The sequence below is a fragment of the Ascaphus truei genome, chromosome 5, assembly GCF_040206685.1.
Source record: "Ascaphus truei isolate aAscTru1 chromosome 5, aAscTru1.hap1, whole genome shotgun sequence".
In the NCBI taxonomy this organism is placed as follows: Eukaryota; Metazoa; Chordata; class Amphibia; order Anura; family Ascaphidae; genus Ascaphus; species Ascaphus truei.
Window position 1 is genome coordinate 296911689 of NC_134487.1, and position 19262 is coordinate 296930950.

Consider the following 19262-nt stretch of genomic DNA (forward strand, 5'->3'; position numbering starts at 1 on the left):
GTAAATCTGGCTTTGTACCTTTTATATCACACCATTTTCGTGCAAATCTCCCAGAAATATCCTTTGGTATGCATGTGCCTAAATTACTACTACTGCTATTACTGGGCTTAATGAAGCTGGTTTGGTATATGTGCTATATAAATGGCACATTTTAACATTGTCTTTCCCTTTTGTGGGGTTCAGTTGCCTGCATAAACACCATAAGTATTTTCGTATCCCAAAAATAAAATAATTCTCTGTGTGCTCCCAAATAAATCGGCTATGCAAAGATGTACAGTCTGCTGGGCTAGCAAACCGGTTCACAATGATTGTAATTTTTCTTGTAGCTGTGGATAGAGGGTGCTGGAGTGCTGCCTCCGCTCTCACCTCAGCAGAAAGAGGAGGACTTCTTTGCATCGCATGTAGAGGTATTGTGTTCCTGAAATGTTTTGGTTCCAAAAATGACAAAACGCCTAAAATGCAATATTTGTGTTTACATATTTCTTAAGCTTTGTAGTGGCTGATGCATTTAACTTAATGTAATTGCCACAATTGCATTAGGAGAGCCGGAGAGAGAGATTGCGCCTAAAATATTTGTTTATACACTAGAAATGTTTCCATCCATTGTATTAATACTCCGTCTAATGATCTCTGTTGAGATGGGTTTGTCAATACTGCATGTTTCCAGATATGTGCAGCAGTATAGTGCAAATTCTGATTTAGTTACAAACCCCTAAAACCGACAATAAGGAATGCATTTTACTGAGACGACTTAATCGAATAATAATATAAATTCTGAGAAAATACTCTACCAACAGCTTGTTCATTCCACATTTACACCATTCAAGGCTATTTATTTTATTTTGGCGCAAGTATACTTCGCGCTTGCAGGTTTATTTTGGACTTTTTTTTTTTTTTAATTATTTTTTTACCTGCCATAACATTTCTTTTTCATTCATTAAATCTTAATTTCTCCATAGCAGGCTAATAGCACAGACTGGACACTACCACAAACTCAAGATGTCCTTTTAATACAGAGCTCTTCAGAAATCTGCCCTGACAAAAATGAAGGTATACTTACAAAGCCCGTTGTTTCGACTTGTATGCCAGCGAGCAGGCAGTTATGTTACCGGTAATTTAATCCTTACAAGTTAAAGCTGCCGTCCCCTTCCTAACCCCCTTTTTTATTTAACCGGTTGTGGTTAAAGGAATCCACCAATGTCTCTCGTATCTTGGGGATCCCCAGTGGTTCAGTTCCTGGGAGCCCCGGGTCCCAATATACTTACTGGTAAAGATACCAGTGTTACTGGCGGAAGTTGAAATATCCTGTGTCGCTGAGGCCAAGAATACGTTGGGGCTTACGTCACGCAGGAGATTTAATGGGGGGGACTGAAATGCCGGTACCTTAAGTATCTCATTAACCAGGGGGTCTCTGAAACTATCCCAGCTCTGGGGACTCCCAGGTTCCCATTCTGTAAAGAATAGTGTGGCCAGGACTGCAGTTATTTTTAGGAGGCAGACTCGCCTACTTCCTGTAAAGTTGTTTTTCATGCTTCCCACCCATAAAGTTTGCCCTGCAACATTTAGTCTAGACCTCCAAATTCTGATGGCTCTGCCCCTTGTATACCTTTACAGCAGTGTTTTTCAACAGGGGTTCTCTGAGCATCCCTTAAGGGATCCCTGCAATTTTCAGGTCATTTGAAAATTATGGCAAATATAGAAGAATTTACAATCTGATCTCGGGCGCACTATTAGAGCGGATTGGGGTTCCTTACAATGCATCTGATCTCGGGCACACTATTAGAGCGGATTGGGGTTCCTTACAATGCATCTGATCTCGGGCACACTATTAGAGCGGATTGGGGTTCCTTACAATGCATCTGATCTCGGGCACACTATTAGAGCGGATTGGGGTTCCTTACAATGCATCTGATATTGGGCGCACTATTAGAGCGGATTGGGGTTCCTTACAATGCATCTGATATTGGGCGCACTATTAGAGCGGATTGGGGTTCCTTACAATGCATCTGATATTGGGCGCACTATTAGAGAGGATTGCGGTTCCTTACAATGCATCTGATCTCGGGCGCACTATTAGAGAGGGTTGGGGTTCCTTACAATGCATCTGATCTCGGGCGCACTATTAGAGAGGGTTGGGGTTCCTTACAATGCATCTGATCTCGGGCGCACTATTAGAGAGGGTTGGGGTTCCTTACTATGCATCTGATCTCGGGCGCACTATTAGAGAGGGTTGGGGTTCCTTACTATGCATCTGATCTCAGACACACTATTAGAGAGGATTGCGGTTCCTTACAATGCATCTGATCTCGGGCAGACTATTAGAGAGGGTTGGGGTTCCACAGAATTTTACAATATAATTTATAGGATTCCCTAACCAAAAAGGTTGAAAAACACTGATCTTGAGCGAGAGATACCGGGGATATTTCTGTAAAGAGAATAGAAAATGTAAAGCGCATGAAGGAAAATACAGCTATTACCCGACTCTAGAACACACAGTCGTGTTCACGGTATTTATCTAGCACTACTCCTTTAAGTAGAATCCTATTTTCCTCAGAAAACATTTTTCTTTTAATTCATGTTTGCATTCATGGCCGACTATATTCATACATGTTCTCATAGGCCAAATAGTCCTTGTTTGCATTTTGAGTATGCAATTTTTATTGCTTTCATTGTGATATATGGCAGGGGTGCGGGAGATTTGTCTGGGGGGGCGCAGGCGGTTGCAGATGTCCTGCGCTCCACCCCAAAGCATTTAAATTATTGCCGGGGAATCGCGAGGCCTCTGCAACACGAAAACTTACCGGGATTCAGACGTGTCTCCATGGCAGCGTGATCCAGGTGGGAGAGGGGGAGCGAGACCGGGAGAGGCCAGGTAGGGGGGCTCCGCATCAAAAGTTTGCGCTCCCCTGATATATGGGATAGGGAACAGAAGTAGGTCCGTGGGAGGGTTAGAAATCAAATAATGTAAAAGGGGTAGGGGACGACGAGAGTAATTACATTCAAATATTCAATGGGTGTCAACAAATCGATTTAAATCAAGACCTCAATGGAAAGGAATCTTTACATTGTTAAACTCGTATCTCCTGCATGGATGAAATGTCTTCAGGGGAACCAAATCCTTTCCAACTTGGTCATGAAATGATTTAATATTGCAGTGAGTTTTTCCATTTAATTGTACATGGTCTATATTATTGTCATACAAAATGTGTATTTTTGTTATCTGTGTTGGTGCGTTAAAAATGCAGTTGGAAGTAAAGCTCTTTAAAGGCTTATATTGAAAATAAATGCTAGAAACGTACAATTCTCTTAATAAGGCTGCTTCTGCAGTATGAGCAGAATTTCACAAGGATGCAGGTCTTCATCGGACATACACACTGACGTGCATGTTGGGAGCAGATGCTATTTTGTAACAGTGTCTTCATGGCAATTTGTAGAAAATGTGTTAACATTTTTTTTTGGTTTTAGGTGAACCAGATGTTGGACCGAGTGTAGATTGCCTCAGCATGTCCCCAAAAGCCGCCCTAGGTAATGCAACTAATGAAGTGTCCTTGTTCTGTTGCAACTCTCTAAGACCGTTCTGCCTCAGAAAATATTTTTGTGATGAGATACAGAATAAAAAGCACTCTTAACCCCTTGTGTGCACCGGAGTGTTGGGGTAACCTCATAACGAGATCACGACCTCCGCTCTCCGTGAGTTAAGATTGCGATGGGGACCGTAGAGGAGGGGAGGCACTCATCTTCCTGGTCTGACGTCAGGGCAGATCGTGGTCATGTGATCGCGTGACCCGGAACAGGAAAGTCTGGCACGCAAAGGGTTACATTTTGATATTTGTTTGCGTTTTACATTTCTAATAAGAAAGAGAGCATTTAAACACTCGCTTTATATTATGAGGAGGAATTTGTTGGACTAGAAAATATAATTCTTCACACTGTGAAGCTAATTGGTTTGTGTTAACCCTTTGAGTGCCGGAAAACCAGCTGCACTTCCCTTAGAAAATAAGCACTTGATGCGTGACGTACTAGGCGTATAGTTCGTCTTGGAGCTTATAGTCCTAGCTATTCACTCTTTTGCTGCTGAAGCTGTGGTTCTGGCAGCAAAAGATTTGCCTGCGTTGACGTTTCGATGAGCGCTGCTGCTGTAAAATGTCTCCTGTTTGCTCAGCGTTTTGTTTTTATCTTTCATGTTTCAGCTGATTCAGTGAATTTAGGTTCTGCAGGAAGCACACCTACCAAAGGTGACTGTTAATGTTATACGCCTGCAATGTAATGGCTTGTTTCCTCACTGTCACGCAGGGGCTGCAGAGAGTAATGTCTCAGTGACGGGCGGTCTGCTGTCTGCACTCCATGCATTTTACCTTCCCCGTATTGTCTTCTTTGCCTTTTCTGCAGCATGGAAACTGTTCTGTGGCTTAAGACGCCAGGGGTTCTCAACTCCAGTCCTCAAGGGCCACCAACAGGTCAGGTTTTCAGGATATCCCTGCTTCAGCACAGGTGGATCAAAGACTGAGCCACTGGTTGAGCCTCCTGTGCTGAAGCAGGGATACCCTGAAAACCTGACCTGGTGGGGGGGTCTTGAGGACTTGAGAACCCCTGATGTGTCACTTTACTTTTTTTTATTTTTTTTTTGTGTTTGTGGCTATTCTATAAGTTAATTCTTTATTGTACAGAGCACCCATCAGCGCAATATGGTTTCCACAAACCCATATATAAAATGAGCTAGCTTGATTAACTATCGAGAGCTCCTAATTAGGGCAAGATCAAATTAATTATAATCCATAAATCGGGGTTCACACTATAGTGTAATTAAATGTCGCAGAAAATTTATGTTGTGGCTTAAAATCGTAACCTTGGCGTTTTTAGTTGGCTAAACGAAAGTAGATGCAAAATCTACCCCGTAGTGAAAAGGGGGGGCGAATTAAATAACTATATTGATTTAAGCCCTTGTTTATGTGCTTGGAATGTGAAAAAAACATTTCCTTCCTACAGTAAGTGTTTTACTGTAAGTTTGCATCAAAATATCAGGATATCATTATTGTCCTTTATTTGTTTTTTAAAGCACAGGCTTTTGTGTTATGCCAATCTACTATTGAGACACCTCTTAATGCCTTTAGGGGAAAGGAATCTTCTGGTGTCAACCCTTACTAACTTGTAACTAATAGTTAAAACCACTGTTAAAATGTGGGATGTAAGGAGGATATTTAATATTAATCTTTTTGTATAGGTTTGCCTTTTTTCAAAAGCTGTAGGGGCCGATTTCGCGTTCTCCAAAGTGGTGAATCAAACTGCGATTGTCTGAAATTCGCAATTCAAGTCAATAGCTTTGGAGAATACTAAATAAACCCCCTACTTACTATAGTACATATTATGCGTTATTACCACCCAGTAACGTGAAATAATGCAAGAAAGTGGAAAATATCCCAAGCGTGAAGGAGTTAATGCGCTTGCAGTAAATCTCCCGGTTATAATTTGTTAGCGTCGTGTTAATGGTGTAATGACGCCGGCCAGGGACGCGAATCTGGAAATACCAGCGCTATGCTGAAATAATGGTCTTTGCCCGTGCGAATTGCTTAAAGCTTTCAATTATCCAATGTACACAATGCCATTATCAGGGAGAAAACCCTGTAAATCATGCATGCCAAGACTCCTGGCTTTGCCAAGTTGTATAGTGTGTGTGTACTTGGAATAACTGGTAAATGTTGATTTGCAGAAACCAGCTCCATTATGAAGAAGAAGTCCAGTACAGCTAAGAAAGGGGTGAGCATGAGCTATTGGTATTTATTTCGACTTGTATTTTTGCCTTGTTACCTTTGTTTTCTGTACCTTTTGATTGAGGTATTATCTGGTTTCGTCTTATACTGAAATAAGCTCTGCTTTTTAAATACTTGCAAATGAACGGTCGTTATATTTCCCATTTAAGCTGTCCCACATCCAGCGGTCTTTCAATATATTGCAGACCAATATGTTTCTGCCCCTTTGTTGGTGAAGAGGTAAATTAATTTCTTATTTTATTCCCACTTACCAGAAAGGTGAAAAAGGTCAGTGGATATTACATTTTTAGTACGTTTTTAAATTGTACCTTTATCGCCTGCAGCTTGGTGGCAAAAAAGGCGGATTGGGAGCACAGAAAGTGAGCAGCAAGAGTTTCAGCGAGATAGAAAAACATGCTCAGGCTGCAGACAAGCGGAATGAACAGGGGGAGCTTCGTCCCAGTAAGAAGGCTGAGACGGAGGAGTGTGTGTGAGTATGCTGCACTAGGGGCATGGCCTTTTCACTGTATTTTCCCTTCAAATCATAGGGGTAAAACCACAGAAAAAAAAAAAATATCACCCAATGTTCCTTTTTATTTTATGTTCTTATTTGTCATTATCTTATTAAAGCTGCAATCCCCAGGTTTTTTTTTTTTTTTTAAATCTGAATTTGGGGGGTAGATGAGTTATTTATTGTGCTCCTGGTTCCCTAGGTGTATTTTTATGCCGGAGTTGGGCACTATAAATATGGCAGTGAGGTCACCAGTAGAAAGTCAGAAAGTCATTTCCCATTGACTGCTTTCTAGTGGCTGCCGGAGCAAGCCTGTGTCAACTGGGGGAGTATTCTTCCTGGGTGTCTCCGGAGGTCTCACAGGTACCCCTGTTTAGGTCATGTAACACTGTTACATAAAGACCAACTGAGCTACCCTCTATGCAGGACTCCTCAGTACACAGCAATCAGTCGCCACTGCAGGTTATCTCCCCTGTGTATTGCTCAACAGCAGCGTCGCTGTTTATCGGTTTTTATTACCCCGTTTATTTTATCTATTACACAATAATAAACTTATTTTAGTTCTACCATTCATTGTGTCTGTCTTGGATATATCTTGTTATAAGAGTACTCACTATATTTGCTCTCACTAATTATACCTCCTGCAATTGTACAGATATACTATATTACTCCTGTGTGTGATTGAGTGCATGCAACCTGGGGAGTTTCTGGCTCTCGGCTTCCACCTGGATGCAGTAGATATCAGTTTTCTATTCATATATATCTCCTCCCCTAGTGCACCAACCACACTTCTATCTAGGAGTGCTGGTATCACCTTTAGTTTTGGCATTTGTCTATTTCCTACCTGAACCAGGTGTCTATCTTTAATGTGTTGCATAGCGCATACACCGCAAACCCTGCTCCTATGCTTTTTTCTGTGTGGGGGTCCCTTGGTGCTGATTTGCGATACCTCTCAGGGGAACTCTTGGCTTCCAGTAAATAGGGATTATAAATGTTGTAGTCTTTAAAAAAAAAAAAAAAACAGAAAAAGAAGCCCTGGCCTGCGGGTCACCAGTAGAAGGCCGCGGGGTCACCACCTGCAAACCGGACGGTGTCAGCTTGTTAAAAAAAACCTCTGAAACCAGGCAGTGTTTGCGCAGTGTCTGCGCATACATACACAATTTCTAGCGCTTATTATTATTTTATTTTTAACACAAACAGAGCCGGTAACCTGTGCTACCTTTTAGTTCCAATGACCCTCAGTTCCCAAAGTATTTAGCTTTCTGTGTGCTAACCCTCGTTACTTAATTCCCTTCTTTTATTGCAGTGTGTCCTCGTTACGTCTGGCTTACAAAGAACTGGAAATACAAAAGCAAAAGGATGATGAGAAATTAAAAAATATGACGGGTAAAAAAAAAGCAGAAGCGGAAAGACTCGGCATGGGTTTTGGCAACCGCAGGTACACCTGACCGTAATATACAAGTAGCATACACTCCATTCCCAAGTGGGTTTATGGCAAGATTACTGGTGCAATGTGTAAGCCTGCTGAAATTGTGGCGCTTTTTTATTTTAGATTTTCTCTGCTAAATAACCTTCCAGGACTTTTTAGGCCTTCTGCTTGGGGGGATGGGGGGGGGGGGGAGTTTGCTCTAGTTGGGCAGCAAGGGGGTCTCCAGTTGAACAGTGTTAATTTCGGCTCCGGGACCCTCTACTTCCCGAGATACATATCTTGGAAGTGGCGGCCGGTAGCATTCCCGTCTGAGCCGCGATGTTATCCCTCGTGGCTCTCTATTGGCTCACGTCATGTGTGAACATTTAGCTCACTAGATGGGTGAAAATAAATGTCCCACCTTTTGAGTATATATTAAATAGTCCACGGTCCTGTTCTTTTCTCCATTTATTCAGAAACAAATAGAACACATCTTTTATAGCATCATTTCAGTGGGTTACATCAGGTTTTCAGGGATATAGAATTTAGTTAGAGTGGAGAATCCTTAGCTTGGTGGTTGTTCTTCGCTTGTGATGTTAAATTATTCTGAATTCTATAAATCCAAATACAATCTTTATACATTTTCCTTAACCAATCTTATCATAGCAATCACCTGTTTTTCTCATTGTCAGCCCAATATTCTTGTCCATCAGCAACATTAGAACACTGTTTCTTCATTTAGCAATATTTGTCACTAATTAACTATAGGATTAACTGTTCCCAATCTTTTAAGGCCGATCGCTATTGTATTATTGTTTACTACTAACAAACTATTTAACTAACCTTTGATTCCAAACTCATGATCATATAATACTCAGCAGACATTAAACATGCCAAGTTTTATACAAAACTAGCTGAGAGCCCCGGCGTTGCCCGGGATGTTTGTGGTGTGGGGGTGGCATTTGGGTGGGGAGTGGTCCACGCGGCCCATGGCGGTGTGCGGTGGTACTGCTGCTGTGGCTGTACTGATGGTGATTGTATCGGTGTGCTGATTTGGGAGGGTTTGGTGCTGATGTGGGGGTGCGGATGAGGGTGTGCCGATGGGGGAGGTGCGAAGGTGCCAATGTGTGGGTGCTGATGGTGTTGATGGGGGCTGGGAATGGTGGGGAGCCGAGAATGCCAGTGTGCTGGGGGGGCATGGGATACCGGTGTGCTGATGTGGTGGTGCTGGGGATAGTGTGTGTGTGTGTATACACGTGTGTGTGTGTGTGTGTGTGTGTGTGTGTGTGTGTGTGTGTGTGTATACATGTGTGTATACATGTTTGTGTGTGTGTATACATTGTATGTGTGTGTGTACGTGTACGTGTGTGTGTACGTGTGTGTGTGTATACATTTGTGTGTGTGTGTATACATTTGTGTGTGTGTGTATACATTTGTGTGTGTGTGTATACATTTGTGTGTGTGTGTATACATTTGTGTGTGTGTGTATACATTTGTGTGTGTGTATACATTTGTGTGTGTGTGTATACATTTGTGTGTGTGTATACATTTGTGTGTGTGTGTGTGTGTATACATGTGTGTGTGTATACATGTGTGTGTGTATACATGTGTGTGTGTATACATGTGTGTGTGTATACATGTGTGTGTATACATGATGTGTATGTATACGTGTGTGTGTGTATACGTGTGTGTGTGTATGTCTACATGTGTGTGTGTGTGACTCCGTGTGTGTGTGTGACTCCATGTGTGTGTGTGTGTGACTCCATGTGTGTGTGTATGACTCCGTGTGTGTGTGTATGACTCCATGTGTGTGTATGACTCCGTGTGTGTGTGTATGACTCCGTGTGTGTGTGTGTGTGTACATGTGTGTGAGTATACGTGTACATGTGTGTGCGTGTCTACGTGTGTGCGTGCGCGTGTCTACGTGCGTGCGCGTGTCTACGTGCGTGCGCGTGTCTACGTGCGTGCGCGTGTCTCCGTGCGTGCGCGTGTCTCCGTGCGTGCGCGTGTCTCCGTGCGTGCGCGTGTCTCCGTGCGTGCGCGTGTCTCCGTGCGTGCGCGTGTCTCCGTGCGTGCGCGTGTCTCCGTGCGTGTGAGTGTCTCCGTGCGTGTGCGTGTCTCCGTGCGCCTGCGTGTCTACGTGCGTGTGCGTGTCTCCGTGCGCCTGCGTGTCTACGTGCGCCTGCGTGTCTACGTGCGCCTGCGTGTCTACGTGCGCCTGCGTGTATACGTGTGCCTACGTGTGTGTATACGTGTGCCTACGTGTGTGTGTGCCTACGTGTGTGTGTGTGTATATACGTGTGTGTGTATACGTGTGTCTGTGTGTATACGTGTGTATACGTGTGTCTGCTGTGTGTATACGTGTGTCTGCTGTGTGTATACGTGTGTATACGTGTGTCTGCTGTGTGTATACGTGTGTCTGCTGTGTGTATACGTGTGTATACGTGTGTCTGCTGTGTGTATACGTGTGTCTGCTGTGTGTATACGTGTGTCTGCTGTGTGTATACGTGTGTCTGCTGTGTGTATACGTGTGTCTGCTGTGTGTATACGTGTGTCTGCTGTGTGTGTATACGTGTGTCTGCTGTGTGTCTGCTGTGTGTATACGTGTGTCTGCTGTGTGTATACGTGTGTCTGCTGTGTGTATACGTGTGTCTGCTGTGTGTATACGTGTGTCTGCTGTGTGTATACGTGTGTCTGCTGTGTGTATACGTGTGTCTGCTGTGTGTATACGTGTGTCTGCTGTGTGTATACGTGTGTCTGCTGTGTGTATACGTGTGTCTGCTGTGTGTATACGTGTGTCTGTATAGGTGTGTGTGTGTGTACGTGTGTGTGTCTGTGTCTACGTGTGTGTGTGTGCCTACATGTGTGTGTCTACATCTGTGTGTGTGTGTGTCTTATGTATAGAGATATATATAGTGTGTGTGTGTGTGTGTGTGTGGGGGGGGGGGGGGGGGAGGTGATTACCTTACAGTCGGCAGCATCTTCCTCGTGCAGGCCGGGAGACAGACCCTGCAGTCATCTGGTACGGAGGGGCAGGGATCGGACGGGAGCCGGACAGAGGGCATGTGGAGGGGGGGGGGGAAGCTGCAGGGAGAGCAGCACTGGGAATGTGGAGGGGGGAGAGCAGCACGGGGCATGTGGAGGGGGGGAGAGCAGCACGGGGCATGTGGAGGGGGGGAGAGCAGCACGGGGCATGTGGAGGGGGGGAGAGCAGCACGGGGCATGTGGAGGGGGGGAGAGCAGCACGGGGCATGTGGAGGGGGGGAGAGCAGGACGGGGCATGTGGAGGGGGGGAGAGCAGGACGGGGCATGTGGAGGGGGGGAGAGCAGCACGGGGCATGTGGAGGGGGGAGGGGGAGAGCAGCACGGGGCATGTGGAGGGGGGAGGGGGAGAGCAGCACGGGGCATGTGGAGGGGGGAGAGCAGCACGGGGCATGTGGAGGGGGGGAGAGCAGCACGGGGCATGTGGAGGGGGGGAGAGCAGGTGAGCAGCACGGGGCATGTGGAGGGGGGGTGAGCAGCACGGGGCATGTGGAGGGTCCCTCCTGCAAGGCTGGCGGGAGCCCCCCCGCTGGCCTCCGCCTCGAGGTGAGGCAGCGGTGCAGAGGAGCGTTGCAGGCGGCGCCGGGTAGGCTGGGCTTTGCTGTGAGGGGGGGTGGGAGAGGTGAGGCGGTGCCGAGGGGGCCGGAGGGGGTGAAGGGCCGGGGGGGAAGGGCATGCCTGATGGGGGTGGGGGGGGGGAAGGGCATGGCTGGGGGGGGGGGGGGAAGGGCATGGCTGGGGGGGGGGGAAGGGCATGGCTGGGGGGGGGGGGAAGGGCATGGCTGGGGGGGGGAAGGGCATGGCTGGGGGGGGGGAAGGGCATGGCTGGGGGGGGGGGGAAGGGCATGGCTGGGGGGGGGGGGGAAGGGCATGGCTGGGGGGGGGGGGAAGGGCATGGCTGGGGGGGGGGGAAGGGCATGGCTGGGGGGGGTGGTGAAGGGCATGGCTGGGGGGGGTGGTGAAGGGCATGGCTGGGGGGGGTGGTGAAGGGCATGGCTGGGGGGGGTGGTGAAGGGCATGGCTGGGGGGGGTGGTGAAGGGCATGGCTGGGGGGGGTGGTGAAGGGCATGGCTGGGGGGGGGGGGGGGAGGGCATGGCTGGGGGGGGGGGGGGGAAGGGCATGGCTGGGGGGGGGGGAGGGCATGGCTGGGGGGGGGGGGGGAAGGGCATGGCTGGGGGGGGGGGGGGTGAAGGGCATGGCTGGGGGGGGGGGGTGAAGGGCATGGCTGGGGGGGGGGGTGAAGGGCATGGCTGGGGGGGGGGGGTGAAGGGCATGGCTGGGGGGGGGGGGGTGAAGGGCATGGCTGGGGGGGGGGGGTGAAGGGCCGGGTCAGGTGAAGGGCCAGGCCGGGGGGGTGAAGCGCTGGGCCGGGTGAAGCGCCGGGGGGGGGGGGGGGTGAAGGACCGGGCCGGGTGAAGGGCCTGGCCGGGGGGGGTGAAGGGCCGGGGGGGGGTGAAGGGCCGGGGTGAAAGATCCCTTCCCCTGCGGTTACTTACCTCGCACCGGGCCGCGCTCCTCCTCGGGTTCCTCGGCGGTCTCCGTTCCCCCCGGCGAGGCGGAGCTGAGACGCTCAGGTGAGGGGGGGTGTGGGCCGCGGCCCGTGCAGAGAGAGCCGGAGCAGCGCGCGCGGGAGCTGGGGGCGCGGCCTCTAGGCCTGAAGGTGAGAGCGTGCTCTGCGGGGGGGGGGGGGGAGCACCGGGGGAGAGAGGGGGAGCACCGGGAGAGAGGGTGATGTTGAGGTCCCGCGGAGTGGTGATAGTGGGGGTTCCGTTGTTGCGGGCCAGCCGCCGGGAAGGGCAGGGGGGGGGGGTCAAGGTCGGGCAGCCGTTAAGGAGGGTGGAGTGTGTGTGTGTTGAGGAGGGTGGAGTGTGTGTGTGTGTGCGCGCGCGCTGAGGAGTGTGTGTGTGTGTGCGCGCGTTGAGGAGTGTGTGTGTGTGTGTCCGCCCCTTTGGCCCGTCACTCCGCCTCAGGCCAATGAGAAGTGTGCGGGGGCGGCCCAAGGGACCAATGAGATTTCCCCTAGGGACACCGGACATCCAGGCAGGCAGGCAGGCATACAGTGCTTTCACTAATATAGTATAAGATGGAAATTAATAAAACAAAATAGATTCTTAAGTCACATCAAATATTTCTACACCTGCCCATCTTCAGACTGATTTATACCTTATCTTTGCAGAGGCAGCTAATAATCTTCCAATATAATTTCTAACTTAACACTATATTACTTTGTTTAATAGTTACATGCTGAATATATATGTACAGTATATGGACAATATAGCATCTTTATTCCGACTTGAAATCGTCTTATCTTCAACGTGTGTGTGCTTTAAACAGATATGAGATACCAGCAGCAGCTTTATAGGTATCTCGGGGGGGCAGGGTGTCCTCGTAACTGAAATTTACGGGGTTCAGCTCTGGAGAAGACACTTTAAATACCCTTCAAAGTTTGTACATTTAAGTGTATCCTGCACTATTGTAGCGCGCATGAGTCTGAGGCCTTGACTGAAGTGGAGTACAGAAAGAACTCAGACTTGGTTTCAGGTAGACAGGTGCTATTTTTAACCCTTTAACTGTCAAAGGGGCTAAACATGAACTGTAGCACTTAAAGCGGAGTCTGCAGGTGGAGCCAGAGAAGATGCCCTGTTACTAGGCGTCCTAGGAAGGTCTCCATTCCCTTTAGCCCAGTGACCAGTCCGAAACCTATTATTTGGGGCATGGTATGCTGGCCAATGTCACCTAACTCCCGTGGCCTTTTTTTGAGGACTTTTTTTTTAACCCCTGGGAATTTTGGAGCGTTCCCATCAGAGATGAATAAATAAATAACCGTTTTTGTCCTTTCCTGTGTTTGCCTCCTTAGCGGTATTTCACATTCTGTACTTTCCGAAATGCAGACGATTGAACAAGAAGCCCCCAAAAATGCAAAACCGAAAAAACTTTACCAAGAAGAGGAACCTGAAGATTTATTTTTTAGTGCGTCGCGGTCACGGTGAGAAATATAAATTCATATTCAGTTCTGGGGTTTTATTTTTTTTTATCATTTTAAAATCGATTTGATAGCCAAGCGTTTTGATTTTTCCCCATTTATTTTTTTTTCTCCACCGGTCTTATTCAGATATCGGGACGATCCTGCAGACCCCGTGAGCAGTTCTTTCTTCAAGTGGGAAGACAATTCTAATTCCTTCTGGAAGGAGAGTACCAACAACGATGTCGATATGATCTTGAGTTCAAAACCAACAAGTTACGATGACAGGTAAAAAAATTCTGGGATTTCGCTGTCTGTATTTGGGTCATATTGTGGGATGACAAGGTAACTGATGACACCTAGTTAAGAAAAGCATCAGTGTAAAATGCTAATTATTAAACTATTTGGATTATGTAAAGTTTGCTTTGTATAGCTGAGCTTTGTGGCTGATAATGTAGCTTTGTGTGCTAAGGCAGGGGTGCGCACACTTTTTAGTCTGCACCCCACCCCCCTGCCTGCTGTCCGCCACTGTTCGTGCCCCTGCCTGCTTCTCTACCTTTTTTGTCTGGCGTCATCTGACATCACAACGTCATGTGATGCCGCCGAAGACATGGTAAGTGAGGCATACAGAGGCCTTGCGCGCTCCCCTGGCATTTAATTTAAATACTTTGGGGAAGAGCATGGGGCCTCTGTACACATCCAGTTTGCGCACCGCTGTGTTAAGGATGTACTCCCTATGCCAGTGACATTTCTGCTGTGTCCTTATCATTTTTGCTGCCTTAGCTAATGTTGTTGCCATTAATAAACTGGATCAATTGGTATTTTGAAACCCTCGATTTTAATTTAAAAGCAACCAATGAATTCCAACCCTTTTTAGCTCTATGTGCAACATCATCTGTTTTGCTGATGAATTTGCAGTGCATGTAAATGAATATTCGCATTTTCTGTATTTCTGTGCAAGTATCTGACAGCTCTGCTGCCTCTCAAATCAGCATTACACATATAGAATGTGTAACAGGGGTGGGCAATGCCAGTCCTCAAGGGCCACCAACAGGTCAGGTTTTCAGGATATCCCTGTTTCAGAACAGGTGGCTCAATTGGTCCCTGCTTCAGCACAGGTGGCTCAATCAGTGGCTCAGTCTTCGACTTGAGGACTGGCGTTGCCCACACCTGGTCCAATACCATCATCTGTTATTTCTAGACCTGCCACCCGTCGTAAACATGACATGGAGCCCACCCCGACCACAGATGACGCTCAAAGAAAATTTGGGAACGCAAAGTCCATTTCATCAGACATGTTCTTTGGGAAACAAGATAACACTGATGTGAGTATTTTGAGACATATTATGGATTTGTGACTTATTTGTATTTTGCATTTCAGCACCATTCATTCACACCTATAAGGACACAAATAAGTCCAGTTTGTTTTCTGCAGAATTACTTTTTTTCTTTTGCACACGGATCTTTTCAGACTTGCTTCACCTGCTGCAGTAGTTTTTCTCTTTCCCCTTGCTTTTTCTTGCATATTCTGACACCAGAATGACCCCGCTGTTACCGCCGTACTTATCTGTTTTAACTAAAGCACCATGGGCGGCGTGTTGAGTGGATCTGATTTATCTGTTCCGAAAGTTTATATTTAAAATCTGCCTGTATAGCAAACGGAAACTGTAGAGGTGGTGTGACGTGGGTTTAAATGATTTCTCTTTCAACTTAAGTATCACACAGCCTTTATAATATGTTTTATTTTATTTAAATCTCATCACTCTTATCTTTTAAAGGATGTGGCTGCTCAGGAGCTAATTTAGTTCTGAAATTATTATTTAATTCAGTATTTCATTGGCATTTGGAACTTACATTTTTATGCCTGGCTTTAATATTCCAGTCCTGTGTAGTAATAATAATAAAAAATAATAAATAACACAGTCCTTCATAGCAGCATTGTCATTGTACAAAGCCTAGCACTTCCATGTTACAATTCAGGATAGCAGGACTAGGGATCATGTTCTTAGTACACCAATTATTACATTACAACCAGTTAACTTATCGCTAAATTGTCTCCCCAATCAGGCAGGGCACTACAATGCGTTTCCTATTGCTTTGTCAGCTGGCTTTCAGCGTTAGAAGTGAGAGGAATGAACCTCAGTGTGTGGCGCTACTAACCCGGTAGAAAGGCGTGCATCACTCGGAGGCATCCACTTTAACCCTTAGTATACCGGAGTCCTGAGTATAAAGCGAAGAGCTGTAGCTGTAACTCATAAATGCTCATAAGCAATCACATAGATTAGGGAAAAGTTGACCACGGCAATGATGAGGTCCCCCGACGGGAACCAGCAGACCCCCGCAATGCCAAACCAAGAGGTTTCTCTTTTTAAATAGGCATGTTTCAATAAAGTTTTTGTTATTTTTTCCATTGGCCTCCAGTTCCACACTTTTTGCTGTGCTCTCAGTTCCTCTTATTCTTTATCCGGTTTTCAGCGTTACTGTGCGCTCCAAATTTATAGCGTTTTTATTGCAATATGGGGAAAAATGAGGTTGGCGGGGCACAGACTGAATGCAAGACCAATAAATACAAAAATATTTATTAAAGCATAGACTTGCACGACAGGAAAACTCTTGCGCGTTTCGTTCACCTCGGCCCCTTTCTCAGAGTATTCATTTATGGCAATGTAAACCTTTTTCAGTACGAAACAAGAACTCGGTTGGAGAGGCTTTCGGGCAATTCCGCCATAAGCTCCGCGGACCTGTTCGATGAACAGAAGAAAGAGCCCGGAGGTAATGTGAAAATGTATACACTTCAATTCTGCCCCATAATACCGGCCCTGAGAAACATGGTTATTAATCCTTTATGTAGCACATTTCACAACCACATGGGTTCATTTTTATGACCTTTTATCTTTGACACTTGTTGTGAATTTAAAAATACATGTTAATAATAGCATGTTCTTGTATAGCGCTGCTAATTGTATGCAGCGCTTTACAGAGGCGTTTTGCAGGCACAGTCCCTGCCCCGTGGAGCTCACAATCTATGTTTTTGGTGCCCGAGGCACAGGGAGATAAAGTGACTTGCCCAAGGTCACAAGGAGCCGACACTGGGAATTGAACCAGGCTCCCCCGTAGAAATCTCAGTGTCAGTCAGTGTCTTTACTCAGTGAGCCGCTCCTTCGTCCTTCGTCCTTCGTCCTTCTGCTGTAATGTGTTGACCGGTTGTCCCTAGTTTAACATGTCATATTTGGCGACGTTTGAGATGTGGTCGCATGAAATAATGAATCCTTGAACGAAGGGGTGGGCAAATCCAGTCCTCAAGGGCCCCCAACAGGTCAGGTTTTCAGGATACCCCTGCTTCAGCATAGGTAGCTCAATCCCCATTGTACCACGCTGCGCAATTTGTTGGCTCTTTGTAAATAAGCAATCGTCTCCAAATTGTATTGTAATCAAAAGACCCGGTGTTAATTTAAAGATACATCTATTACAAATGTCTTTTTTTAAAGTTTTTGTGTTTATATTTTAAGCTAATTACACTCTTACCAAAGTCCTGCCTTCAGCTCCTGACATGGCAAACTTCAAACAGGGGGTGAAATCCGTAGCTGGGAGACTGTCTGTTCTTGCCAACGGTGTTATGACTTCTATTCAGGTTAGTACAGTAATTTGAGGTCTTGTCATGCAAACTGAAGCTCTATTTGAAGCTATTCCTTTTACAGATACCTGTTGATACCCAAGCTATTGGTGTGGTTGACTCTCTCCATAACATAAGCTAATGCTGTATGCTTCTTATATACTTATTACAGTACATACAACTATAACGTGTGACCACATTCACGTCTGACAGATCTGCAACCCTGTCTTCCCCATTATCTCTTGGCAAACATTGCTTCCACTGCAGCCAGGGATTCTGGGTAATGGCATGCAAATCAGCACAGTGTCACTCTTTACTTATCCCTTTTGACATTGGACCCCTATAATCTTATGCCTGCCGCATTACACTGCGTTTCAGAACAGCCTGGGTGAAAGAAGTGCAGAGCCGGTGACCCTACTCACACCTATAGAATTATTAGAGTATTTATATACTCAACAACCAAGTGTTTCATATCATTTTGTTGTTTGATACCAATGTCTTTAAATGTCAATCTTTTAGTTGTAGTATTGTTTATTTTACAGGACCGATATGGATCTTAACTGGTAATGTCGACACAACCGATGTTAAAACGAGAGAAGAGCCTGGTTTATACCGGGGAAGAAGCATTAAGGACGCATGGGATATCTGGATTTGTTTCCTTCCTGCATACATTATGCATTTGCAAGACATTTGTGTCTGAATAACCCTACTTGTGTATAAACTAAAAAAAAACAATCTTTGGCAAATAACCTGCTTTGTGCATACATGGAACTTGCTTCTTTCCCGTTTCTGTCGAAACACCAAAGAAAGTGCCCTATAATTATGGTGGCATTTAATTTCCATTTCCTTCAGTTCTACTTCCATGACCTGGATATACCTGCAGCTGGTGTAAGCAATGCTCTGCAAGTCTTTGGTTATAATCAGATAAAATACTCTTTAAATTGAGTGAAATCTTTGATAGTAACCAAACTTGTGCACAAAATCTAAACAATAATATATATATATATATATATATACACACACACACACACACACACACACACACACACACACACACACACACACACACACACACACACACACACACACACACACACACACACACACACACACACACACACACACACACACACACACACACACACACACACACACACACACACACCGGTTTAGACCGTTATTTGAATGATGATGTTGCCTTGTTGAGTAAGGTCACGGTCTCCATAATTACTCAGTACTCTCCTAGATCCTGAAGTAGCATCGTTTTGGTATGTGATGAGCAATAATTTGCCATTGTGAGCATTTAACATGGAATGAACATGTTCTAGTCCAAAACTCCTGTTTCATATACATATCATCCTACAGTGTCTCTTGCCTTGTTAAAAGAGGGTCACGTTTTAACGAAACATTGAATTTGGCTGTGCTAAAAACCTCACGGCCATGATATTCCCCAGGCCTGACATTGTCAGTTGGAGCAGTTTTCCAGGAGTGTAAATGCTTGTGCCTCACTTACATTGCTCAATCTTTAACTATCCAACAGAAACCTAGATATGTTCACCCGCAATTCCTCAGGATATTTTGAAGTAGTCATTTTATTTTCTTTAGACATCGTTTAATCTGATTTTAATCTGGCTGCAAAACCATGTTTTGGAGTTAAGGAACCCTATAATTATATTGTGAAATTGTAAGGAACCCAAACCCTCTCTAATAGCGCGCCTGGGATCCGATGAGTACATTCTTCTGTATTTGGTACAATTTTCAAATTGCCAGAAAATTGCAGAGAACCCTTTTAGGTGTGGTCAGGGGAACCCAAGGGCTCCTAGGAACCCATGCTGAAAAACGCTATGTAGATGGTAGAAGGCTTATTAATAGTAATCGACACAACTAATATATATCTTTAAATCTTGTAATCGCCAACATTAAATCTCCCGCACACACCTTTCAACAGACTGCTAATGGATTTGACAATTATATCTCA

General features: G+C 45.8%; 1 protein-coding gene across 6 annotated transcripts in view; it reads left to right on the forward strand.

The window, feature by feature from the left end:
• Nucleotides 1–19262, forward strand: part of ARFGAP3 (ARF GTPase activating protein 3) — a 29708-nt gene that overhangs the window by 9698 nt on the left and 748 nt on the right. Inside the window, exons 5-17 of one of the 6 annotated variants that reach the window (XM_075602810.1) lie at nucleotides 327–407; nucleotides 960–1050; nucleotides 3466–3525; nucleotides 4191–4235; nucleotides 5708–5754; nucleotides 6092–6237; nucleotides 7565–7696; nucleotides 13567–13695; nucleotides 13822–13959; nucleotides 14873–14996; nucleotides 16353–16443; nucleotides 17202–17302; nucleotides 17827–19262. The exon at nucleotides 17827–19262 is cut by the window's right edge and continues 748 nt beyond it. In XM_075602810.1, the coding sequence (XP_075458925.1) occupies nucleotides 327–407; nucleotides 960–1050; nucleotides 3466–3525; nucleotides 4191–4235; nucleotides 5708–5754; nucleotides 6092–6237; nucleotides 7565–7696; nucleotides 13567–13695; nucleotides 13822–13959; nucleotides 14873–14996; nucleotides 16353–16443; nucleotides 17202–17302; nucleotides 17827–17844 (1203 nt within the window). In that variant the 3' untranslated portion in view covers nucleotides 17845–19262. Of the gene's footprint in view, nucleotides 1–326; nucleotides 408–959; nucleotides 1051–3465; nucleotides 3526–4190; nucleotides 4236–5707; nucleotides 5755–6091; nucleotides 6238–7564; nucleotides 7697–13566; nucleotides 13696–13821; nucleotides 13960–14872; nucleotides 14997–16352; nucleotides 16444–17180; nucleotides 17303–17826 lie in introns of all 6 variants that reach the window. The other 5 variants (XM_075602811.1, XM_075602809.1, XM_075602808.1 and 2 more) reach the window with 5 other exon arrangements.